Raw genomic sequence first — 27,442 nt, forward strand, 5'->3', positions numbered from 1 at the left:
AGCCATGGTGCAAAGTCATCTGTTCTTCTCAAGCATGTTACACTTACCATGTCATGTCTCGCCAAAGTATTATTTTCTGAAATAAACCTGTACAATTTGCCTTTGAATGTATCAGTATTGGCTTCCACCATCTCCCTTGGGAGCCTGTTCCATAGATTGCCTACCATAGATCGTGAAATATTTCCACAGATTCATTTTGAATTTATCTCCCTTCAAGCATAGGCCATTATCTCTGCTTCTATTGTTCTTACCGACTTCTTACTCTATTGTTCTGGACATGGGCTACATTATCTCCAATCCCAAAAACAGCAATTATATCACTTCTCAATCTTCTGTCTCCAAATTACCTAATCTATCATTACCTCTATATACTGTTTACCCTCCTTTCCTTGCATGAAAGTAGATAAAGGAAGACAAGCAGAAGGCTGGATTAAAGTAGAAATACATTTCGTAGAATGACCTGTTCCCACATGGCCACCACTCACAATAGCCTGGTTAAATGAAGAATTCAGGGACTGAAGACTATGTCCCATCATTCTGTGGGGCAAGGCCCTTGAAGCATTTCACCTCCTGTAATCCTTGATCAAGAGTAAACACTGGTCTTTTGAGCACTTTGGCACCCTGCTTTAGACATGTACCAATGCACAAAGACTACTAAAATATACTATAGTTAGCATACTCTCATAATGCACTGTTGCATTAAGAACACTGAACAAACCTTTGGGCTATTATGTCTTCTAATGTCTTAACTGGTGGATACTCAGACAAATAAGCATCATTATCCAATGTAAAATGACTAATCCGTAATTAACTGCGAGTGAAAATCAGACAAAACAGTTCAGTTCAGTTATCTGTAATGCAGGACTAAGGGACATAGAGATATAGAACCTTATCCTTCTATTTCTGGACCTTCGATTGAATCTGTTTCCAAAAAGTGTGTTCCCACTTGCCTGTAAAAGTCTGATATGGAATCCATTCTCCCAGTCTCACCACAGTTCCTAGAGGCATAAAACTAACTTGACACTATTTTGGCAATCTCCTCCTCCATGCAGCACAGATAATGTATATGAACATAGTATAGAAGGCTTTTTTGAAGATGCAATTAAGAAAGTTTATTTCAGCATAGTAAAGACAGATTTACTTGCATGCAGTGTAGAGAGAGATTTACTCTGTATCCCTGTCCTCGGAGTGTTTAATGGGGCAATATAGAGGGAACTTTACGCTATATTTAACCTGTGCTGTCTCTGTTCTGGAATGTTTTTGGACAATGTAAAGAGAGTCTTGTGTAAATTATGATAAATTATGTAAATTATCTTATGTAAATTTTGGGATTCACTTGATGCAGATGCTGGCTGCACATGTAATTTCTCTGAACACAAAATTCAGTGGACAAACTCGTAATTGAATGAGCACAGCTAATTTCATTGATTCTTGGGATTACTTCTGTATGGCTCTAATCTTTTAAGTATTTTTTGAGAGTACAACATCACACTAATAGCACAGAGAGGCATCTCCCGAAGCAAATTTCTGTCCACAAGTATTAGGTAAAGGAGGTAAAACCACTCAGAAACTATGAAGTCATGCATCATGAGAAGTATATATGTGATGTTATCAATGAATCATGCTAGGCATTAATAATGAAATTAGTGGCATCACAAGCAGAAAGTCCACAAAAGTAGCTCCACTCCATTGGTCAGTCTCACTCATATTAACTGATGTGTTAAATAAAATTGAGGTGGGAAGCCAAAAGAAAAATTAAATCCCACAACTGAACATGTCAGTGCCTTGTTAAGATGATGAGTCCTCATTGACTCACCGTCTCTGTGCTGCTCCTTCATTTCTAGAGATAGGCTTGGGTTATCACTGGTGCTGATGGGCATACTTCCTTCAGAATCAGCAGATTCTTCCTTTCGTATGTTCTCAGATCCTGGGAAGGAAGCAGCTTTATCAGAAATGAAGCCTGGCTCAATAATCCCATCCTCAGCAACTTCAGATTTTTGATCTGATACTTGCATTTTCTTTGCAAATGCTTCTTTATTATCTTCATCTTTCACAGATCCATTGTCACTTGTTGAAATCCCTAGAGTTTCCTGACGATCCGAATCTTCAGGTTCCATCAGATTTTCCTCTGTTCCATTTTCATCTGATTTATTATCAGTACCCTCATCATTTTGCTCCTGCCCCTCAGGTTCACCTTTTCTCATACTAGCTTCTTGTTCAGAATCTGCTGCTTTGGTATTCTCTTCCTGACTATCCAATGGTTCCTCTTCCAGATCCTTTGTTTTGTCTTCTTGACTTGAAGTTTCTTCTTCTGTTTCCTCTGAAGAACCTTCCTTAAGATCCGACTCACCATCAGGATCATCTTGCTCAGGTGAGTGCTGATTTCTATTGTTGCTGTTTAGCTCAGTTTCTTTAGAATTTGCAGCATGTTCAGGAGCCCCATTTTGTGTTGGCTGTCTTAGTTCTGTTTCTTCATCCTCGTGGGATTCATTAATGACATTTTCTGCAATTTCATTTGATTCACCTTCCACAGTTGGTTCAATTTCTGTGCTGTTGCGATCCAGTTCTTGAGAATCGCCAATGTCCTTATCAGTAAGAACACAAGCTGCGTCCTCCGTAGTGTCAGACACTAGATTTTCATTTCTTGCATCATTTACAGTCAACTCCTCAGTGTCATTTTTGGAGTTGGCTTCATTGCTTTGACATTCTTGATCTTCTACACCTCCATTAACCACATTATCACGTACAGTAGCACATCTTGAACATGCTGCTGCACAACTATCAATTAGTGACTGACCTTTTTCTTCTGTGGGACTGTGTGATCCCAAGCCTGAACTACCATCAGATGAATCTGCGTACAGTGGGGGACTGGCCTTCTCTGCTTGCTGCTTACCATTCATAAACTTCTCATCATTCACATCGATATCTGGGTCTGCAGCCAAGGCTCGGTTCCCTGCAAGAATGATAACATCTTCACTGTTCAGTTTGGTGAAGTCTTGAGCCTGGCTCTAAATGATCAGAACATTATCAGTCAGTTTGAGGCCAGTTTCTCCCTTGATGTGTTTCTGGTCAATATAATTCAGAGGGAAAATAAACATTCAAACCAATGCTGTTACAGGCCCAGAAATATATCAAGAGCAGGTGTTATTTCTAGGGAAGGGGACAGATCGAGCAATGTAGGCCTGCATCACTCAATGGTGAATCATTGATTATGTGAGAACTCCATAAAGTAATGATAAATTTGTGCATCCTTTACTAATCTGGATTTGATTATGATTTCCAGTAACAGAAGACTTGTCCTGAGTCAGAAATAGGGTAATTGAACTATGATTAGCCCCTCAAATGAAGCTATTTGTCATGAAATGCTGTAGATTGTAGTGAACTATAACACTAACATTGTCCTTGCTGGACAGTGAAAATGCAAATCAGGGACCTTCTGATACAAGTCTATACAAATATTGGAAAACAGTTGTGGGAGCTGCCTCTGGTTTATTTGGTAAATATTCTGCTCACTGCGTAAATGAGCCATACAGACCATTTCTCAGCGAGGAAAGCAGTAGGTGTACTGAAATTGGGCTAGGGAGAGGTAAAATCACCTAAGCTGTTGTTCCTAGCCATCGACCAGCTTCTGGCTTGCATTTAAAAAAAATGCTGAGAAAATGGCACTGAGAATTACAGCAAAGCAACAGGCCAGATTAGTCAAAGCTTTTGCTTGATGATAAGCAATTAGTTGAGGAAAATGAATGCAGTGAAGATAACCCTGTGTGAATACCTCCATGTTTTGCAATTACAATGGCCAGCACTGTGATGTTAAGGTGCATATATAAATACATACTATATATATAGTATCTCCTGTGGCATTCAACATAGGAAGTCAAAACCAAATATCGTCCATGTGTGATGGGAAAGTTCGAAGGTGAAAGCATGTAGGCAGAGCTCAGTTCCCATTTGTAACTCTTACATTGTTCATATAACATTTCTTACCTTAACACACACCCGCTGTCAACTTTTTTCACCATAAATACTTTGGCCACTTTTGTAATGGAAATACCCTATGTAAACTGGTCATGCTGTAATTATTATAAACATTTTCAACATGAGTACTTCATGGGCTGATTCCTTGAGTCATCGGGTCAGATTTCCATCGAGCCAGCAAGACTCTGTGGACATTTAAAAATTGCAGACAGGACCTGGATGGTGAAGCCCCTCAGTGCCGAGTTCAATCATACCACATTTTGGCTGGTTCGAGGACCTTAACCTGCAGTGTGGGAGTCACAAATCAATGGATGTAAACCTTCTTGGAGGATTGGTAAGGTCTGTATAATTGTCATGATTTGATTTTTTTTAAATGCCTTACTGCTGTCAGTGTCAACCCTATGCTAGATTATTTTGATTGATTATCTCTGGTTAGAAAATAAAGTAGCATCTGGTGGTGCAGTTTCAATTGAGTGTCAACAATCATTAGGCCATAATGAATGCTTGGCTGAGTTTCAAAAACTACAATTGTCTAAACAGGGATTCTGAGTGCACAGTTTTATTTTCAGTTTAAATAGACTGTTAGTTATTTTTAAAGTGAGGTCTGAATAGAAGTGTGTTTGCATTTGTAGGAGATCAACTACTTAAGGTAATTTAACAAATTGAATGGATTTTATAAATGGGGTTGTTTCACTATCAAGAGCGTAGCAGTGAGAGCTGTAATAGATTGTTACAAGTATATAATTTCATTTTTGCATGGCTCCTGTCATCTGCCCATGGTGGATACTGGGTGAATGGCTATAGACGTTGCACAGAGGGTATGAGGGGCATTGGGGGTGTGTGGGCAGCTTGAGTTGACAGAGCTAATAGAGGCCAGGGGATTTGGTTATGCGAGGGGTGAAGGTTACTGAGCATAACAACACCTAACTGGGACAAAGTCCCAGAGAGCTGAGACAGGCCTTCGAACCAGTCTGACTTGACACTTGCCCCATGGTTGCCTACACTCATACTTTTGGGGTAGGCAGGCTTGAATCAATCTCTCATCCTCTCCCCCACCCATCCAAGCAAAAATTGCACATTTTGGGGTACTCAGTGCAGCACAGTGGCAGAGTGGTTAGCACTGTTGCCTCACAGTGCCATGAATTCGGGTTCAATTCCAGCCTTCGGTGACTATCTGTGTGGAGTTTGCACATCCTCCAAGTGTCTGCGTGGGTTTCCTCTGGGTGCTCCGGTTTCCTACCACAGTCCAAAGATGTGCAGGTTAGGTGGATTGGCCATGGTAAATTGTCCCTTAGTGTTCCAAGATATGTAGGTTAGATGGATTGGTCATGGTAAATGCGTGAGGTTACGAGGATAGGGCAGGGGAGAGGGCCTGAATAAGATACTCTGTCAGAGAGTCAGTGCAGACTTGATGGGCCAGATGGCCTCCTTCTGCACTCTAGGGATTCTGTGATTTATTACCAGCGGATCTGGCAAGTCGGGAAAAAATCTGGCCCATGAAGCCAATTAGGGCACAGAAGGAGACCATTCATCAAGTGCATACCTATTCCCTGCAGGGCAATCCAGTCAGTCCCACTTCTCTGCTTAATCTTCATAGCCCTGCAAGTTGAAATTACTGATTGTTTCCACTTCCACTATCCTGGTGGGCAGAGATTTCAGGTCAATACCACTTACTGCATTAAAAAATTATTCCTCACATTTCCTCTGCATCCGCTGCCCAAAATCTTAAATCTGTGTCCCAAAACTAATCCCACTGCCCACACTCTCCCAAAATGCTGCATCTCCTTTTATTTCAATTATATTTCTGATTTTTCCTTAAAAGATGTAATAGTCTTTGCCTGAACTATAATAAATATATGTAATTTTTAAGAGATCCAACAACAAGACAAGATTAGTATTGGAGCACATCAGGTCTCATCCACTGATCCATGGTGCAGGCATCATACCTTACTTAGTCTGTTGGGAAGAGGCCATCATAGCTGATTCAGGTGCCAATAACAGCTCTCTAGCCACTGCCAAACCTTTGTGGACAATCCCAGTTTTCTATCACCTATGCACACTCTTTTATGACTTATAACAGAGAAAGGTTATAGATGGTGCAAGAGGGAGGATGGACGCGGGATAGAGAAGGGGAGAGCTCAGACCAAAGGATTGAAATGTGTTTACTTTAATGCCAGGAGTATAGTGAATAAAGGGGATGAGCTCAGAGCGTGGATCGATGCCTGGAAGTGTGATGTGGTGGCCATTACGGAGACTTGGATGTCTCAGGGACAGGACTGGATACTACAGGTGCCGGGATTCAGATGTTTCAGGAAGGACAGGGAGGGAGGCAAGAGAGGGGGTGGAGTGGCACTGCTGATCAGGAATAGTGTCACAGCTGTAGAGAAGGTGTATGCTGTGGAGGGATTGTCTACAGAGTCTCTGTGGGTGGAAGTTCAGAGTGGGAAGGGGTTGATCACTTTGCTGGGAGTTTTCTATAGGCTGCCCAATAGTGACAGGGAGGTGGAGGAGCAGATAGGGAAACAGATCCTGGAGAGTTGCAATAATAGCAGAGTTGTTGTGATGGGAGACTTTAATTTCCCAAACATAGATTGGAATATCCCTAGGGTAAGGGGATTGGATGGGGAAGAGTTCATTAAGTGTGTTCAGGAGGGTTTCCTGACACAGCATGTGGACAAGCCTACAAGAGGAGAGGCTGTACTTGTTCAGATACTGACCAATGAGCCTGGACAGGTGTCAGATCTCTCAGTGGGAGAGCATCTTGGGGATAGCGATCATAACTCTATCTCCTTTATGCTTGCATTGGAAAAAGAGAGGATCAGGCAAGCTAGGAAAGCGTTTATATGGAGTAAGGGGAAATATGAAGACATAAGGCAGCAAATTAGAGGAGTAAATTGGAAGGAGGTATTCTCGGGGAAATCTACTGAAGAGAGGTGGCAGTTTTTCAAGGAATGTCTGTTTAGGGTTCTACAGGACAATGTTCCGAGCAGACAGGAAGGAGTTGGTAGGTTAAAGGAACCGTGGTGCACGAAAGCTGTGCAGGACCTAGTCGAGAAGAAAAGCAAAGCGTACAAAAGGTTCAGGGACAGGACTGGATACTACAGGTGCCGGGATTCAGATGTTTCAGGAAGGACAGGGAGGGAGGCAAGAGAGGGGGTGGAGTGGCACTGCTGATCAGGAATAGTGTCACAGCTGTAGAGAGCTTGGCGAAGATAGGGATCTCGATGAGTATACGGCTTGTAGGAAGGGACTAAAGAAGGAAATTAGGAGAGCCAGAAGGGGTCACGAGAAGGCCTTGGCAAGTAGAATTAAGGAAAACCCTAAGGCGTTCTATAAATACGTGAAGGAACAGGGCCTATAAAAGGTGAAGACGGGAAAATCAGTACGGAACCAGTAGAAATGGCAGAGGTGCTTAATGAGTATTTTGCCTCGGTTTTCACAGAGGAGAAGGACATGGGTGGATGTACTGTGGGCTTGCGGTGGACTGAAAAGATTGAGTATGTGGACTTTAACAAAGAGGTTGTGCTGGAATCTTTGAATGGCATCAAGATAGATAAGTCGCCGGGTCCGGATGGGATGTACCCCAGGTTACTGTGGGAGACGAGGGAAGAGATTGCAGAGCCTCTGGTGATGATCTTTGCGTCGTCGATGGAGACGGGAGAGGTGCCCGAGGATTGGAGGATTGCGGATGTGGTTCCTATTTTCAAGAAGGGGAATAGGGATAGCCCAGGAAATTACCGACCGGTGAGTCTAACCTCAGTGGTTGGTAAGCTGATGGAGAAGATCCTGAGGGACAAGATTTATGAGCATTTAGAGAGGTTTAGTATGCTCAAGAATACTCAGCATGGCTTTGTCAAAAGCAGATCGTGCTTTACGAGCCTGGTGGAGTTCTTTGAAAATGTGACTAAACACATTGACGAAGGGAAAGCGGTAGATGTGGTTTATATGGATTTTAGCAAGGCGTTCGATAAGGTCCCCCATGCAAGGCTTCTCGAAAAAGTGAGAGGGCATGAGATCCAAGGGGCTGCTGCCCTGCGGATCCAAAACTGGCTTGCCCAAAGGAGGCAGAGAGTGTGTATAGATGGGTCTTTTTCTAATTGGAGGTCGGTCACCAGTGGTGTGCCCCAGGGATCTGTTCTGGGACCCTTGCTGTTTGTTATTTTCATAAATGACCTGGATGAGGAAGTGGAGGGATGGGTTGGTAAGTTTGCCGACGACATGAAGGTTGGTGGGGTTGTGGATAGTCTGGAGGGATGTCAGAAGTTACAGAGGGACATAGATAGGATGCAAGACTGGGCGGAGAAGTGGCAGATGGACTTCAACCCAGATAAATGCGTAGTGGTCCATTTTGGCAGGTCAAATGGGATGAAGGAGTACAATATAAAGGGAAAGACTCTTAGTACGGTAGTGGATCAGAAGGACCTTGGGGTCCAGGTCCATAGGACTCTAAAATCGGCCCCGCAGGTGGAGGAGGTGGTTAAGGAGGTGTATGGTGTGCTGGCCTTTATCAATCGAGGGATTGAGTTTAGGAGTCCGGGGATAATGATGCAGCTATATAAGACCCTCGTCAGACCCCACTTGGAGTACTGTGCTCCGTTCTGGTCGCCTCATTACAGGAAGGATGTGGAAAAGATTGAAAGGGTGCAGAGGAGATTTACAAGGATGTTGCCTGGATTGAGTGGCATGCCTTATGAGGATAGGCTGAGGGAGCTCGGTCTTTTCTCCTTGGAGAGACGTAGGATGAGAGGAGACCTAATAGAGGTATATAAGATGTTGAGAGGCATAGATCGGGTGGACTCTCAGAGGCTTTTTCCCAGGGTGGAAATGGCTGCTACGAGAGGACACAGGTTTAAGGTGCTGGGGGGTAGGTACAGGGAAAATGTTAGGGGGAAGTTTTTCACTCAAAGGGTGGTGGGCGAGTGGAATCGGCTGCCGTCAGTGGTGGTGGAGGCAAACTCAATAGGGTCTTTTAAGAGACTCCTGGATGAGTACATGGGACTTAATAGGATGGAGGGTTATAGGTAGGCCTAAAAGGTAGGGATATGTTCGGCACAACTTGTGGGGCCGAAGGACCTGTTTTGTGCTGTAGTTTTCTATGTTTCTATCTTAAAATCTTCTCAACCAAAGTTAGCTGCAAACACTCCATAGCTAGAAAGAAAGCCTTATTCAACAACGTATAGCTTGCAAAGTTTAGAGATCCACCTTGCAAACAATTCTGACTAGCTCCATCAATGCCTTTTTTTTTAAAAAGGCAAAGTGGTCACAGAGGCAGATGAAATTAATTAATCAACCCAGTGCTAATGCAGGTGTGCAGATCAAATTTTGCAAATGGAGGCTAGATGTTTTCCTACAGAGAGGAGAGAGAGTGATGCAAGTCTCCTTCACACAACTCTATACTGTTGGATTGTTACATATGGATGTTAGTAGGTAGCAGCCTGTTAATTTCATCCTCTTTGCCAGATATTGAATGGTATTGCAAAACTCAGGCCGAGGCCTGCCATGGCACACAATACCTGTGTTGTCCTTTCTCATTCCAGGAAAGAGAATGTGAGAAAACAGTTTCAAAAAAAATTGGCAGAATAACACTGATCTTCTGGAACTTGTCAGTTCCATGCATCTACTTTCAACCAGCAGAACCATTTTACCAGGCAAACTGAGCATTGACATTGAGCATCGAGTGGGATCAGCAGTATACACGTCCTCTAGCATTCACCAAGGAGTTCCTCTCCCTGTTGTACACTGTAGCTTCGGCAAAAGAATGCTATTCTACTAAAACCATGGAGTAAATCCCAAATTGTGTTTTCAAAGGAATGGCTCCATGGAGTGAAACAGGCCTCAATTAGTAGCATGAAATGTAATCATGGTCGATTAGCAGATCAGTATACACCACACCAGAGTTTCTTTTTCATTCAAATCAGTTGGACCCCAGCCTCTAACTGACTTCCAGCAATGTTATGTTACTCTGTATATGAACCCCTTGATTAGATTCCAGCCGACAAGTGGCTTCCAGATAGCTGCTATTCCATCTAGCACCCTCCACTGCACCCTACCCCCACAAAATCCTTTGATTAGATTTGAGCCTGTAGCACACATTGGTATAGCTGTTACTCTGATTATAACCAATTTAACATCTTCCATTAAATCCAACCTGTGACTCACTGGAAGGTACTCATTATTCTATATATAGACTGCTTGAAACTCTCCATTAGTTTCGCTGCTGGATATCCATTATTCTATATATAATCCACCCGAACCCCTCTATTAGATTCTGTAACCTAGTTCTGTGTTCTATATATAAAGAGACCTTTACAGAGTATGGGTTTATATGTTGGCATTGCTATTGCAATGCACTGACCTCGCTGTCTATTTGAAGAACCACAAAACTGATGTTGGAAATCCATGAACATTCTAGCAGAGGCATGCACATGAGATAGGGTGTTCAGATAGACTAGCTGTCAAAATGACATCTTCAGAGGATGTCCCTTGCTGTTTTACTGGAGCTGTTAATCTGCTTCACCTGGAGAAATGTTCTACAAATATTAGCATCATAAGCAGTGATTTCCGATCTATTTTTTTGTAAAGGGAGGATTTGAAGCAGTGACACATCCTGCTCTTGGTTTTTCATTCTCTGTCTGATATTTCCTCTGCAATGGTTACTATATTCAAGAATTTACTGATTGGTAGAATTGGAACACCTCATCCAAGTAGGCAATTCTTCACCTGTGTATCAGAATTCTGAGAATCGGTGAGCTATTCAATCATAGGGTTATTTACCCATCCTGTCACATCAAATGTTTATACACAAACTCCTTGTGATCAGACAGGACTATTTCACTGATTCAATTTTTAAGCTTCAATCCCCCCCCCCCACCCCTGAGGACATGAACAATTAATTTCAGCTGAAATTTCAGGACGGTTATGAGAGTGTGCTATACTGTCAGAGGTTCTGTCTTTCAGATGAGATAGGAAGTCTCACAACACCAGGTTAAAGTCCAACAGGTTTATTTGGTAGCACAAGCCACAAGCTTTCGGAGCGCTGCTCCTTCATCAGGTGAGTGGGAGTTCTGTTCACAAACAGGGCATATAAAGACACTCCCACTCACCTGATGAAGGGGCAGCGCTCCGAAAGCTTGTGGCTTGTGCTACCAAATAAACCTGTTGGACTTTAACCTGGTGTTGTGAGACTTCCTACTGTGCTTACCCCAGACCAAAGCCACCATCTACACATCATTTCAGATGAGATGTCAGGTGTGTAAAAATTCCAATGGCATTATTTCAAAGGTGAGCAAGGGAGTACACTCGCTATCCTGGGCAACAGGAGTTCCACAACTAACACTGCCAAAAATAGTCTTATTTGTCATTCATCTTATCATGTGTGGGATCTTGTTGTGCACATATTGGCTGTAGCATATCCCTGTAAAATAGCAGTGACTACACTTCAGAAGTAATCCATTGACCGTGAAGTACTTTGGGATGTCCTGAGAACATGAAATAGAGCTATATAAATGCGTGGGGAGGGGTTTCTTGAATTATTCTGGAAATCTTTCCACGATACATACATTGAGGCTCAGCAAGTGTTGACTGATTGTTGTATGCCTTTGAAATCCAAAGCTGGTTCATCTCCTAAAACACTTGGACTTGTTCATTTTGCCTTGTTCAGTGGGGCTGTTTCAATCAGTACATGTCGCAATTGTCGCTATTTGGCTGTGATTCTTGTGTAAACCACTTCACTCATGCTCACATTCTCAGTTACCTTACTGAAATGCCTTTACTTGCAATGACAGCAGTTTGTGTTTCTACTTGCACATTTTTCTCATGTGGCTGAATTTGCTGGTATTTACTTTTCTATGGAGGTCAGAAGCAGCAATTCGTGCTTCACACTGTAGTGCTGTCACCCCTCTTGTGACTATATTATCAATAACTAGTCCCATTGTTTCACTGCTCATAGTACCACATACCTGCACCAGAGGGGTTGTTATTTTATGAGTTGGCACTATCAAATAGAGAAATTTCTTCACACAAAGTGCAGAATTGTGCCATAGAACCATAGAAAATTACAGCTCAGAAACAGGCCTTTTGGCCCTTCTTGTCTGTGCCGAACCATTTTATGCCTAGTCCCACTGACCTGCACTTGGACCATATCCCTCCACACCCCTCTCATCCATGAACCCGTCCAAGTTTTTCTTAAATATTATGGACGGGGTTCCCCTAAAATTCCAGGAAGTTTTCCTGCCACCAGCCACTTGTCCCTTAACAATCCACAATTTTATGTAGGGTTTGTGATGCCCAAGTCAGCTTGTCTGCCTGCCCTCATCCCAATTGCCGTCGCCCCAATTAAGGTGCTTAATTGGTCAATAATTGGCTGTATCTCATCTGAAAGACAGAACCTCTGACTGAATGTAGCTACAATGACAGAGGAAATATCAGAGAACGAAAAGCCAAGAGCAAGATCTCATCCCTTTACAAAATAATTGGCCACTTAGGGCCACTTCCTATCCAGCCTCAACTGCGAGGCTTTTGGGAGGAGTTCAGGGCATTGAGCTGGAAAGGGTGGGCTGGGGAAGGGCCACCTCAATGAAGGCTACCGTTCCACATTGGACACCCATGGCATGTTATGTGCACGTGTCTTCCCCCCATTACCACCCTACCTTTCCATCAAGACCTTAACCACCTCTCCCCACGCCCACTGGCCTCATCTTTCTTCCCTGCTGTAAGTCTCCCAGATTTACCTGGTCCTGGACTCTAGGAATTAGGATCCAGGGTCTGCTTGTAGTTCCAGTCCTGACCACTTCTGTCACTATATCACTGGGACTACAGAGCTGTGGGCCAATCAGATTGGCTGATAGCTCTCTGAGGCAGGACTTCCACCTGAATGGGGGATGGAAGCCCCTTTTCTAGCCAATTAATGCTACATGGTGTGTTAAATGGCTGCAGGGCTGCTTTGATGAATGGGGATGCATCCCTTGCCAACTGTTCAGGTGGTGGGGCAGAAACACTGCTGTCCATAAACTTGTGAATCTTTGAAATTCTCAAACCTAGTGGACTTTGAATGCTCGGTATTGAGCATTTTCAAGACATTTATAATTCTTTGACTCTTGGGGGAGTAGGCCATGATCTTATTGTTTGATCAAAGGTACATCTGGCCTACACCTTTTACTATTTCTTATATTTTTGTTTTCTTATTATGTTAACAATTAATAGTGCTTAATTTGATGTCACATCCCCAAGAAGTTGATTCCCAATTTTTGTCTGATCAGAAGCCCATTGCCTCCTCTACAAGATCAAGACCTGAATGAACCTAATTTTCCAGCCGAGATTAAACTAAAGCCATATCTTTTGCTTTGGTTCCTGCAGAACCTTCCAGTGTCCAGTGCATTTTTATCAGTTCTTCCTGGCAAGCATCTCAGTCTGGATCATGTGATGTGCCAGTCTGACCTCAAGCTAACCTTTTACACACAGTTCTATGTCTGTGTTCTTCCACATTCTGAATATAGGAGTTTCTAAATGAAGAAAGACCAACATCCATCTACTATCATGATAAACATGATATAATGATAATGGGATTGTTGACAGATCATTCTATCAGCTGGCCTACAGCATACTTCAAGTTTCTAGGTGTCCAGATCACCAACAACCTGTCCTGATCCCTCCATGCCGATGCTATAGTTAAGAAAGCCCACCAACGCCTCTTCTTTCTCGGGAGGCTAAGGAAATTTGGCACGTCCGCTATGACTCTCACCAACTTTTACAGATGCACCATAAAAATCAATCTTTCTGATTGTACCACAGCTTGGTATGGCTCCTGCTCTGTCAAAGACCACAAAAAACTACAAAGGGTCGTGAATGAACTCCAGTCCATCACGCAAATCAGCCTCCCATCCATTGACTCTGTCTACACTTGCCGCTGCCTCAGAAAAGCAGCCAGCTTAATCAAGGACCCCCACAACCCCAGACATTCTCTCTTCCACCTTCTTCCGTCGGAAAAAGATACAAAAGTCTGAGACCACGTACCGACCGATTCAAGAACAGCTTCTTCCCTGCTGCCATCAGACTTCTGAATGGAACTACATCATATTAAGCTGATCGTTCTCTACACCCTAGCTATGACTGTAACACTACATTCTGCACCCTCTCCTTTCCTTTCCTATGTACGGTATGCTTTATCTGCTTAGCGTGCAAGAAACGATACTTTTCACTGTATACCAATACATGTGACAGTAATAAATCAAATCAAAAAATCAGACTTGATGCAAGGGAAACCCCAGTGATGGAAAAGATTTGAATACCAAATGTCCAAGTTTCCTGTTCCTTCCCACGTACCCTATGCCACTGTTTATGCTCCTGCCTCTCTCGCTCTGTCACTGAAACCGTAATTTATGCCTTTAGCCCATCAGAAGTTGACTTTTCAATGTCTCTGCACTAACCGCTTGTCCTTCATAAACTTCAATTAATCTAAACCTCTATAGCTTGTGTTCCTTTCAGACACCAGAAAACGCAATCCTGGCAGTCTGCATCCCTGACAGACTCCACCCATTCCCTATTTATCTCTATTGTCCTACACTTTCCTTCCCTTGTAATTTCCCATCGTACATCCCGGACCTAGTTATCCTGACTTGCTGCTTTCTCCTCACTTTTTCGACCATGGTGCCCCTAAACTCTCCACTAAATCACTCTGCATCACTTCACTCAGTTCTTTCAAAAGCTTTTAAAATCTGATCATTCTGACTTTGGTTTCAGATTCCTCCATCTCTCATGGTGCTGAGTGTCCCTTCCTCATCATCAAACACCTGAAATGTCTTCCTACAAATAAGGTATGTGGATATATTGTGGTTGTTTGAATAAAACTGTTAACTGTCCCTGTTCACCTTCCACCCCCTCAACCTCCCCGCCAAGTCAATCGTTGCCCTGGCGATCCCCGGATGCAGAGTGCATAGCCCCCATGTGCTGCCTCCTCTTCAGGCTCTGCCCCTCCCCTTAAGCACCATCCTTTGGCACTGCCCAGTGCCATGCTGGCAATGCCAGGCTGCCTGGCTGGCAGTGCCAGGTTGGCACTGCCCAAGGGTCACTACCCACCCCTGCCCCCAACCACTCAGGGGTCCCAATGGCCTCTGGTCTCACTGGAGAGGCCATCACGTTGCTGGGGACCATACGTAGTCCTCGCTGGTGAAGACCTCCACCAGCTAGGCCATTAAGGTAAGTGAGTCTGGACGATTGCATCCAGCCTCACTAATCACATTAAAATGAGATGATGAATATTATAATCAACCTCGCACCCTTCCCAGGCGCGAGGCTAATTTCAGCAGCAGATTAGGGCCGGTAAGGTTACGAGAGGCAAGAAACCAGGCGCAAATCCAGTTTTTCGCCTCTGATCGACCGGCGGGACAAGCCAGTAAGATTGCCACCTAAGCCTTTATTGCAGTCATATTTGTTATATAAATCTTAGTTTGTATTCACTCAAATTTAGAAGATTAAGGTGTTTAAATTGAGGTGTTTAAAATGTTAAAAGCATTAGAGTAGATACAGTGACATTATTTTCTATGGTGGGGGAATCCAGGAGAAGAAATATCATCGTAAAATTTGAGCTAGGCCACAGGAGGTAAATTTGGGAAGCTTAATTTTTCATTCAAAGGGTAGTGGAAACCTGGGACTCTCTTCAAAAGGCTGCTGAAGTTGGGAGGAATTTTGAAACTGAGATTGATGCTGCAGTACTGAGAGAGTGCTGAGATGTCAGAGGTAGCATCTTTCAGATGCAGCGTTAAACTGAGGCCCAGTCTGCTCTCTCAGGTAGATGTAAAAGAACCAATTTTACTATTTTGAAGAAAAGCAGGGGAGTTGTCCCCACTCTCCTGATCATTATTTATCTCTCAATCAACATCACAAAAACAGGTATCTAGAGAGGATTCACCAGCCCCACTAGCCACTGGAGGGAATCCTGACGTTGCGGCTAAATTGGGATTCCTGTCGAATGGCAAACCTATCACAATTCACCCGGCTCATCCCTGCCACTCCTGTTCCCACACCATTATTATATCAGAACCCCTACTTTAGGAACTGAACAGTGCAGTCTTTGGTGCAGGCCCTGACAATCATGGACCTGGGGCATTGGACCTCAAGGGGGATCTTGGAGGTAAGTGCAGTGCCCAGGTGCCCCCCTGCCACTGTCAGGCTGCAGAGGGAGGGTCCCACAAGGCACCTGGGGGTTGGAGGGGCTCGGGCTGGAAACAGGGAGTTGACCTTAAGACTCTCCCTGGGATGGGGGTCTCATGGCTGGACTGCCCTTCTAGCCCTGGGAAACCTGAGGATCACTCTTGACGTAGTGATTTCAGGCAGCTTTCTGATCAAAGTCTTTGTTCTCGTCTGTGTACAGTGAAAACATTGAAGTGGCCTGGGCACACTAATCTCCATGCCCCTGGATGGCTTCCAAATCACAGCAGCACTCCATTCCACAGAAGCCCCCTTTTCTCTCTCGGAAGCCCCCTTTGAAGTCCTCTGACTGACAGGAGAAGTCAGTTTCACTCGGGGGAGATTCCCTTCTGCACGGCCACTCACTCAGCCCCATTCTTTTAACACTGCATTTTTTTCTTCCTAGAAAGATCAAAACCTTTGGGGCAGAGTTTTACCGTCCCAATTGTAGCGGGCGGGACACGGACCATGCGAAGGTATGTTGACTTCGGGCAGGATTTTCCAGCCTTGGGACGAGCGCGGCCAGAAAATCCCACCCTTGAAATCCCTCAAAATCCTTTGTTTCTATTCAATTTCATGGTCTAGTACCTTTAACTAACCTTTGGTTGACAGCTTAATGGTATGTGGAAAGACCATTTGACCTGATAACCATATTCTACAAAGGGGTTGTCTCTAATTTGTAATGTCAATTATGGCTCCACTTTTCAGATACGTACAGACATATGAATTAGGAGCAGGATTAGACCACTCAGACCATTCAAGCCTGCTCTACTATTCAATAAGATATGACTGATCTGACTGCAACCTCTCACCTTTCACACCCTCGCTCATCAAGAATCTTTCAATTTCTGTCTTGAAAACATCCAAAAACTCTGAGTGAATTCTCCCCTTACAGGACTAAGCCCTGTGGCAGCGACAGAGAGTGTTTTCCACTGCAGAGGGCGACGGGAAACCGCACTAAATCTTTCAGCCCCAACATCATTAATTATTCACCCAGGGATTTTGCACTATCTACCGTGGTGGGGCGCCATATCCAGGCACTATATTTGAAAAGGTGCCCAGACATCCTTATGTCAACATTAAGATGTCAGGAAACGGAGGTGAAGGTCCAGTGCCCAAGTTCAGTGACACCTCCCTGCACATCCTCCTTGACCATTGCCGAAGTCAGGAGAAATGTACTGTACCCAGCTGATGGGAGAAGAGGCCCAGCAGAAAACCAATGCTACATGAGCACATGGTGCCTAAGTGCCCAGGGGGTGCACACAAGGTGCATAACCCAGTGCCAGAGGATGAATAATCATATTCACTCCACCAGGGTAAGTCTCAAGAACGGTCGCATAATCCACAAAGACTCCAAAACGTAAGGATCCAAGAACCTGATTTATTATTGTCACAGGTATTGGTATGCAGTGAAAAGTATCGTTTCTTGCGTGCTATACATACAAAGCATACCATTCATAGAGAAGGAAAGGAGAGGTTGCAGAATATAGTGTTACAGTCATAGTTAGGGTGTAGAGAAAGATCAATTTAATATAAGGTAGGTCCATTCAAAAGTCCGATGGCAGCAGGGAAGAAGCTGTTCTTGAGTCAGTTGGTATGACCAGTGGCAGCAACATGTTCTGTCTCACAGCCCTACCTCAGTACATTCACACTGCAGTGAAGTGACCATTTTTGTCTCCTTCACCCTTCAGCAGACGTGGGATACTCAGGGAATCAGGTGGGTGAGAGGAAAGATTGAAACCTGGCACAGGTGCAGAGGGAACTAGCAATCTCCACAAATCAGATGCATGTATAAGCCTTCCCCTTGTATGTGGATATGCTCAGCGCTCTGGAGGGAGCTGGTCCACAACCATTCTGCCCAATTCATACCAGTGATGACTGGCCAAACACAAGTGGACTATCTTATGAGTACCATGAACCAAATTCCAATGTTCCAACCGATATAACATGCAACTCCTCTCAAATGTTCTCTTCTTCGAGCAGGAGAGGTTTAATCATAATTGTCCCAAACAGGAGGGATGGGGGGGGGGAGGGGGGCGGGGGGAGGGCACAGCGCTTGCAGGAGTGGAGTGCACAAGAGCCATTGGCGATTAGAAACTCGGCCTTAAGCATCCACCAAGTAAGGATTTATTCATTATATATGAACCTAGGAATCAAATGTGCCTTCGCCTCCATCTTGGAAGCAGCTGACACTGTCACTTGCACTATCCTTTCTCACTTCAACATGTGTCCAGGAAGAGATCAAGGCCAGGGGAAGAGGACTCTTCCCCCACTCCTTTCAAGCCCCGACCACAGTCCAGAAAGAAGCCAGGAGGAAGCAGAAGAGAAAAACTCCACACCTTTAAAAGTCACAGCGCCCAATTGCACTCTCCCAACAGCTCAGGAACACACACCTCAGTGAGTTTTAGTACTAGTTCAAGAAGGTTCTCACAATCTGGTGGGCTCACTGCACTGTCCAGAGGAGGAGGAGACTTGTTCAGCTGAGCTCCCCAGAACTCGCTGGACCAGGAGGGGGCATCTGCGAGGTCCCAGTTCGATGAGCCTTAAGAATTGACTTCCCAACTCATGGTGGAGAGTCAGCAAGAGGCGGGGCAACATCAGACAGAGCTGTTGGATGCCCTCAACAGGGTGGCCCCCGAGTCAGAGGAGTCTGTCCGCCTGCCCTCTGATGAAGCCTACCTCGAGGTCTCCAAGGGGACACCATGGAGATCTAGCAGAACACCTAGTTTCAGCTGAAGATGCATGCAGAGTTGCATTCCATTGCTATTGCCATGGGTGAGTTTGTGCAATGGCAACATGAGAGAGGGACGGGGCTTCTCGCATTCTTCCAGGTGCCCCTTCCCTTCAAAGAGTCAGGCTGAGGCCTTCAAACACCCGAAGGGAGGAGGAGATGCAGCTAGATACCCCGGTTCATCCATTCAGGATTCTCAAATGTTGTATGCTTCCTCCGAATCCCCTCAGCCTGTGACCCCTTCAACCTCATCCTCTGCAGAGGGAGCTGCAGGCCCACCAGTGAAAAAAAATAAAGAAATTTTGATTAGCAGTGGTCATACGGGTGAACTCTGTCAATAAATAATGTCTAGTGTTGTCTTTCAGCATCATTATATCGACTTTGTGAGACCTCCACCATCATCCTCCCACAACATTTGCAGTTCAGCTGCACATAGCCGCAGCACGTGTAATTTTGGAGGGAGAAGTGTCTGTGGCGGAGGCTTACACACCTACCCACATATACACCTAATCTTTATTCCTTTCTCCCTCCCTTACTCCATCCCCTCTCTGAACTCTCTCCCTTATTCCTTCCTCCTCCAAACTCCTTCCCTATTACACCTATCTCCCCACTTGCATCTTTCACTCCCATTACCCCTTCCTCCCTACTGACACCTTCTCCCTCTATGGTCTCCATCCATCCCCCCCTAGCTTCACTCCCCCGACAACTTCACCCCCACCTCCCACCTTAACCCACCCTTCTTTCACCACATATCATTCATTATCAGCGCATGGTGAAGACTCTGATGTTCCAAAGCAGATCCGACAGCAGCAAAGCCTTAGCTGCTGTACGGACACCTCCCATCTTCAAGGACTGCTTCACGGCGGAGACATATGATGAAGATCCACCCACCACGTGATGCATGATGGGTCCAGTAGCTGCAGGCCTTCAGCATTATCTTTTCCTCAGACGCCTGTGATCTGAACAGGACCTTTAAGGTATGTCCTGACTTTTGCACACCACATTGCTCCAGACATGTTCTGGACTGGCAAGTTTTCTCTTTGGCCAACCAATTAGTGGGATGCAAATCGATTTCATGCCGGTCTCCAGTGGGATTCCTGCTCCACCATGGCAAGCACCAGCAGAAAATCCCACTATAAACTCACACCAGTGTGAAACCAACTTTTGCACCTCCTGCTATATTCTCCCCCACTCCCAGCTCATCATTGATCCTGCAGTGAAGACATGAGATAATTCTGCCCTATGCTTCCACTGCCTTTTGACGAAGGGGGTTCTAAAGTCTCTGAACCCTCAAGAAAAAAACCTCTTCTCATCTTTATCTTAAATGGGTGACCCCTTATTTTTAAACAATAACCCCTAGTTGTATATTCTCCCACACAAGGAAACATCCTCTCCACATCCACCCTGTGAAGACCCCTCAGATCTTATATGTTTCAATCAAGTCGCCTTTTACTCTTTTAAACTCTAGTGGATACAAGCCTAGCCTGTCCAAACAAAAGACACCTGCTTTCATTCCTACATAATTGCCCTTATTTAAGTCTTGGGCCCACTTTTCTCTCCCTCAAACTGAATGTAGAGTTCAAGCATATTATGATCACTGCTACCTAGGGGTGCCTTCAACATGAGGTTATCAATTAATCCTATCACATTGCACAATATTAAGTCTAGTATGGCCTGCCCTCTGGTTAGCTCCAGAACATGTTGTTCTAAGAAACTATCCCACAAACATTCTATGAACTTCTCATTTCGGCTATCTTTGCCCATTTGACTTTTCCAGTCTGTATCTAGATAAAAATCCCCCAAGATTATCGCTGTACTTTTCTGACAAGCTCACATGATCTATTCCTTTATACACTGTCTTACCATGTAGTTACAATTAGGGGGGGCTGCACACTACTCCTACAAGTGACTTCTTGCCTTTATCATTTTCATCTCAACCCATACCGCTTCTACTTCCTGTTTTCCTGAACTTGGGTCATCCCTCTCTAATGCACTAATACCATCATTAATTAGTACAGCCACCCCTCCACATTTTCCTCACTTCCTGTCCTTCCATAATGTCATGTACCCTTCAATATTCAGGTCCCAATCTATGTCATCCCACAACCATAGTGACTAAACCATGGGTGAAACTTCTAGGACAGATGTGACAGTTTTCCACTGAAGCAACTGAGTGAAAACTGGGAGGTCTAATTCTCGGTTTATGAACCACATTGCTCAGCCTTGACGGTTTGCATTCCACATATAGCACTGGCACCAATCCCAGTAGTGCTCAATCATATTATTCAGTGGGAGTATTCAATCAATTCAAGGCCAGTACGTGTCCCTATAACCTTCAAATTTTTGCATTTAAAGTGGAGTGGAGTGGCTTGTGCACCAGGATTGTCCGGGCTCTTTGTGTCATCATCTATCCATGCATAATGATAGGACCCTTGCCTCCAAGTCAGATAAGTTCAAGTCTCACTTCAGATTGGAGCACAAAATCCAGACTGATACTCCAGAGGGAATGTTGTACTGTTAGAGGTGTTATCTTTCCAATGAGTAATTGAACGGAGACCCTGTCTGGTCTAGTTGAAACTATCCCTTGATACTATTCAAAGTAAAGCAGAATAGTTCTTCTTGGTATCCTGCCAATAATTATCTCTTAACCAACATCACTAAAATGGATTACCTGGTTATTATCACATTTCTGTTTTTGGGACCCTGCTGTACAAAATTAGCCAAAGTGTTTCCTCATTACAACAGTCACTGCACTTCATAAGTAATTAATTAACCATGAAGCATTTGAGGGATTGGAGGGCCGAAGGGCCTGTTTCCTGTGCTGTACTGGATGCCCTGAAGATGTGACAAGGGCTATATCAATGCAAGTTCTTTCTTAATTATTTCATTCAATTAATGTACCTGTTTTTCAAGCTGGAAATATTAGCAAATCTTGATGCTCCGATTTGTGAGATAACAGGGATCAGAACAGGCCATTCCAATCATGCAAAATTCAAACAAAAGAAAACAGTCAATAATATATAGGCACAGCTTTATAAAAGAGACTTCACTTCAAAAGTATTTTAGCTAAAAATCTAGGTTGATAATCAAGCACAGTACAAACGGAATTGCCATCCTTTGGATGAAACATTGAAATGAGACACCATCTGCCTTCTTAGGTAGAAGTAAAAAATGCAGTTGTGCTTTTCAAAGAAGAACAGGGGAGTTCTCCCCTGTGTACTAGGCCAATATTCATCCTTCAAAGAACACCTAAGACAGATAATCATGTTGTTTTGTGGAAATTGGCTGCAGTGTTTCCTACATTTCAACAGTGACTGCACTTCAAAAGTACTTAATTGGCTGTAAAGTGCCTTGGGTGGCTTGAAGTTGTGAATGTGCTATGGAAATGCATGTCTTTCTTTCTTCTGTAAGGCTGTGCTACCTGTGGTTAGGCGACTGGTTTTCCAAGACTGAAGATGGTCTTTGGGTTGTAATTCTGCTAACTTATTCAGTGATGCTATAGAGAGTACATGATGTGGAGATGCCGGCGTTGGACTGGGGTAAACACAGTAAGAAGTTTAACAGCACCAGGTTAAAGTCCAACAGGTTTATTTGGTAGCAAAAGCCACACAAGCTTTCGGAGCTCCAAGCCCCTTCTTCAGGTGAGTGGGAATTCTGTTCACAAACAAAGCATATAAAGACACAAACTCAATTTACATGAATAATGGTTGGAATGCGAATACTTACAACTAATCAAGTCTTTAAGAAACAAAACAACATGAGTTGTTTTCACACTCACGTTGTTTTGTCTCTTAAAGACTTGATTAGTTGTAAGTATTCGCATTCCAACCATTATTCATGTAAATGGAGTTTGTGTCTTTATATGCTCTGTTTGTGAACAGAATTCCCACTCACCTGAAGAAGGGGCTTGGAGCTCCGAAAGCTTGTGTGGCTTTTGCTACCAAATAAACCTGTTGGACTTTAACCTGGTGTTGTTAAACTTCTTATAGAGAGTACAGACAGACCATTCATCCCATCCCAATAGCCCTTCAACTAGAGCTCTCAATTTTAAATCTCATTTTCCTGTATATTGTCCAAAATTGGTTATAGTCTTTGTTGGGGATCTTCTACACATAACTGTCGCAGGGATGAATGATACAGGGGAGAGGAGAGGGCAGCCTCCCCGGAAACAACATCAGTGTGGAGCTGTCAGGCGCCATGCAGACCTGCCCTGCAGCCATAAAGCACTGCAGGGCAAACTAATGAGGGTGAAGTGGGACTTCTAACTGCCTCACCTGCCCTCTGGAGCTGCCAGCCAACAGAGTGGGCTAACAGGTCCATCAATGCCAGCTTGAGTAGGTAAGGGAGAGGGGAGGGGGTTGGTTTATGGAAAAGGGGGGGTTGACTTAAGGGGGAGATACCCCGTGATTAGCAACAGGCAGCCCCAAAAAGCAACCATTCCTCCCTCACCACCTGCCCAGCCTTCATGCATTTGAGTGAAAATAATCAGCCTTCCTGCTCCTGCCTGGCTGCACACACCAAACATTTTATAGCATAGGCAGCGTATTGTCAGAGTCAATTGACTTGATATCAAGCCTGATTCACCCTTGATTATTTGTTTAAATATGATGGGTGGGCTGCCGTATTATGGGGGTGAGGTCAGTGGTGGGATTGGTGCCCACCCAATTTTGCCTACAGGGGCTCATAAAATTCAGCCCACAATCCTGCGATCCCCTACAAATATTGACACAATCTTGAGATTCCAAAAAATATTTACACACTTCTGGGACCCTTGATAAATACTGGCAGACTTCTGGGGAGCCCGTACAAACATTGGCACTTTCCTGGAAAACCCTTCAAATATTGGCATGCTCCTGGGGACTCCTACCAATATTAACAAGCTGCTAGGAATCACCTATGAATATTGACACATTCCCAGGGAACCCATTCATTTATTGGCACACTCCTGGAATTCCATACCATTATTGCCACATTTCTGGGCACATCTGTTCTAACCTCTAAAAGATAGGGTAAGCCCAGAGGACATAGGGCTGGGTACATTCTGAACACGTGCAAATAAAGGAAGTACATCATTTAATATTTTTCTCATCCCTTGAACCCTAGCAATGCTGGCTGCTGAAAATACAAGTGCATTCCTTATATCCAGAAGTGGTAAAACCAGGGTGATGGGTTTCTTTTAAACATTTCAAAAGCTGCTGCATTATATGCAATTGATGGTGGGACAGTTGAATACATGGATGTGGGTTAGGGGTTGGTAAAGAGATTGTGCTATATTTTCAGGACTTTCTAATCTAACCACTACTGCTACCATCTAGAAAGACAAGGACAGCAGACACTACCTCCTAGAAGTTCCCTTTCAAGCCACACACCATCCTAACTTGGAACTATATTGCCATTCCTTCACTGTCACTGTTCTCCCCATGGGAACACTGAGTATACTTACTGCAGCCGTTCAAGAAGGCAGTTCACCATCACTTTCTCGAGGACAATTATGGATAGTAAATGCTGGCCTAGCCAGCATTGCGCACATCCCATGAATTAATTTTAAAGAATTATTATTGTGGCTCTATTCTGATTTAAGTGGACATATAATAATTAATAACTAGCCATCAAATGTCACCAAAGCAGTTAGGAAAGATTGTCTTGTACAATGGATTGTTAGTTTGGAATTCTTTGCTAAAGAGAATAGCTGGAATTTTTAACAACAACAATTTGTCTTTCTATAGTGCCTTTAACGTAAAACATCCCAAAGTGCCTTACAGGAGCATTATAAAACAAAATATAACACCGAGCTACATAAGGAGATATTAGTGTGATGAACAAAAGCTTGGTCAAAGAAGTAGGCTTAAGATATTTTTTAAAGGAGGAAAACAGTAGAGGGCAGAGAGATGTGGGGATGGTTTCCAAAGCCTTTTAGCATGTCCTCTCCTAAAAGAGGAGTCACTCTTTTAATGACTAAAAGGGCAACACCTAAAACGAGCGAACAATTTGCAATGTCAACTGGGTGTTTAATGGGAATGTGATCATGGGAGTGAGAGGTGGGTCTCATGCATAAGGTAAGTTGAGAGAGGACATGTGGGGAGATGGGATAGATACTGGTGAAAGATGCAAATACAGAGCTAGATGAGGGGGTAGCATTATAGGAGGTGTGGCCAGGGCCAGGGGAAGGGAGGAATGTGGCAAAGGCAGATGATCCATGAGCTCCTTGCACTTTTTGCTGAAGGTGAGGGTGGAGGCGACAGGGGAGAAAGATGCATTTAAGCAGACAGTTTGCAATAGAAAAAGAAATGCTGCGGGTTATTTTCGCTTTCCTGGAAACTCTGAAGAGAAAATTCAATAAATGTTTGAAGCAGAGGATGATGAAAGACAATGGGGAGAGGTTAGGACAATGAATAGTTTTGAATCTGCTCTAGCAAGGTGCCAGTAACGGTAGAAAAAGCCAATGTAACTTGAGATCAGACCTGCTGAGATTTTTCCAGCATTTTCTGTTGTTGTTCCCCAGAGCATTGAGTCTTCTGAATAACCAAGCTAGGATCCTACCACTACATCACCATCATATTATGTACAGTAATAAAAGTTCAAACTCAGAAACTGTCCAGCACACAGAAGCTGAGTGACTAGTGGACCACCGTCCTTAACCACGGTTTTGAGTGCTGTGTACATTGTAACTGGATATTGTCTCGTGATCATTCCTTTACTGATCTAGGTTGTTGTCTTAATCAAGCTTCTCATGCTACTGGCTGTTTCCTTTTTTTTGTAAATTCACACCAAAAACCAAGGACCCAACTATAATATGCATAGTCCTGATCTAGTTGGACAGTGAACATTCTGGTCTGTATATTACAAAAAGGACATAAAAGCACTGATGAAGCTGCAAAACATTTTTACAAGGATGCAATCAGAACAGAGGGTTGCAAGTGTTGCAAAGACTGAACAGTTTGGGGCTCTTTTCTGTCATAAAGAGGTGAGGGGTAACCTCATATAGAGGTCTTTAAAATTATGAAGGAATTATGGTGTCAATATGGAGAAGATGTTTTCATTTGTGGGGTCCAAACTAGAGACCATAAATAGAAGATGGTCAATAATAATCTAATAAGGGTTTCAGGAGAAACGTCTTTATCCAGAGTGGTGAAAATATGGAATGTATTACCAAAAGGTTTAGTTGAGGGTATTAGCATTTTACAAGGAATAGATAAGGGAGAAAGGACTAGAAGAATATGTTGGTAAAGTTAGATGAACTAGGGTAGAAAGAGGTTCATGTGGAGCACAAACACTGCCATAGGCCAGTGGGGCCTGTTTCTGTGCTATGCTTTCTATGTGTAAAGAAATGCCCAATATTGGATGCAGTTAATCAAGCACATCCACCTGTTGCTCAGAATTCTGAGGAATGTAATTAAATATAAATAGAGATTCACACCAGCTGTATTTAGCACCAGCTCCTGAAAGACTAAGACACTCGACCAAAATATCCTGAGATCGTTAGACTTCAGTAACACATGGCAGACAATTAAGAATTTTTTAAAATAAATTGTAATTTCATTTACAGATAACAAATGTCCTAAATATTGACTTGTCGCTGGGAAAAATGTTGACTTGTCTCTGAGATTAGGTTGACCCTGGGCTTCCTCATCACTTGTATAATTCAACCCTCATATCTCAACCCACAATTGCCTTATTTCTGGGGTACCTGACTCATCCAGTACTTCACCCAAGTACCTAGCCCTTCTAGCACATCATCTATCCAGTAACTCATCCCTCAGACATCTTGTCCCTTTCCCTGACTTCTGCTCCCTACTTCTATTCTCTCACCCCTTTGGTTCTTCACCCCTCCAGTCTCTCATTCCTTCAGTCATATTCCCCTTCAGTTCTTCATCCCTGTACTCTCTTGCCCTCCAGTAATTGCTCAAGAGATCACTTCACAAGTGAGTCTACAAAGAAAATCTTACCAGGAATTCAACCTTGGAGGCACCACAACTGAATCTCATTCTGCCCTAATGTCCGCACAGACACACAAGCATGTACAAACCCACACACCTAAATGCTACAAAACAATTTCTACACAGCACTAACAAGAGTAAGGCAAGAACCCTAATACCATTTATAGCTTGAGGGTCTGAGCTGTAAATAATCGGGTTCATGGTCAGAAGTGCTTTTACAACTTGGCATCAAGTGTCAAATTATCGTCAGTCTGTAACATAAGTTTATAAAATGGCATAAAAGAAGTTGCTCTTTGACCCAGAAGTGACATAACCATGATTATGTTACATGTTATATGAAGTGATGATCTGGGGATGTTGGAATGTGTTAATTCATTGCAGCATGGACTAGGCTCCAGTTCTCAGTGGTGTCCTTCGATGGCATTTTGCCATGGTTCAGTAGGAATTAGAAGCAACAAGGAGCAACAGAAGTGCTTTTTGTGGTCACACTTGATCAGTTTTTATTAAAGTTCCATCCATCATTCAAAAAGGGCTTCCCCCCCAATTCCCAGTGAACACAACAAAATCAATGGCTCATTTCTTGACCACTCAATTCTCCAAGATTTACCAGGCAGGA

The 27,442-nt window shown here is 43.7% G+C and overlaps 1 protein-coding gene across 9 annotated transcripts in view; it reads right to left on the bottom strand.

The window, feature by feature from the left end:
* srlb (sarcalumenin b) overlaps positions 1-27,442 on the bottom strand; it is a 55,128-nt gene that overhangs the window by 22,019 nt on the left and 5,667 nt on the right. For 2 of the 9 annotated variants that reach the window (XM_078240499.1, XM_078240498.1), the window contains exon 2: positions 1,817-2,953. The exons of 1 other annotated variant lie outside the window; for it this stretch is intronic. In XM_078240499.1, coding sequence (XP_078096625.1) covers positions 1,817-2,953 — 1,137 coding nt within the window. Of the gene's footprint in view, positions 1-1,816; positions 3,009-27,442 lie in introns of all 9 variants that reach the window. 6 more of the 9 variants (XM_078240501.1, XM_078240500.1, XM_078240502.1 and 3 more) reach the window with 5 other exon arrangements.

This window comes from Mustelus asterias, chromosome 23 (assembly GCF_964213995.1).
Source record: "Mustelus asterias chromosome 23, sMusAst1.hap1.1, whole genome shotgun sequence".
NCBI classification, from domain to species: Eukaryota; Metazoa; Chordata; class Chondrichthyes; order Carcharhiniformes; family Triakidae; genus Mustelus; species Mustelus asterias.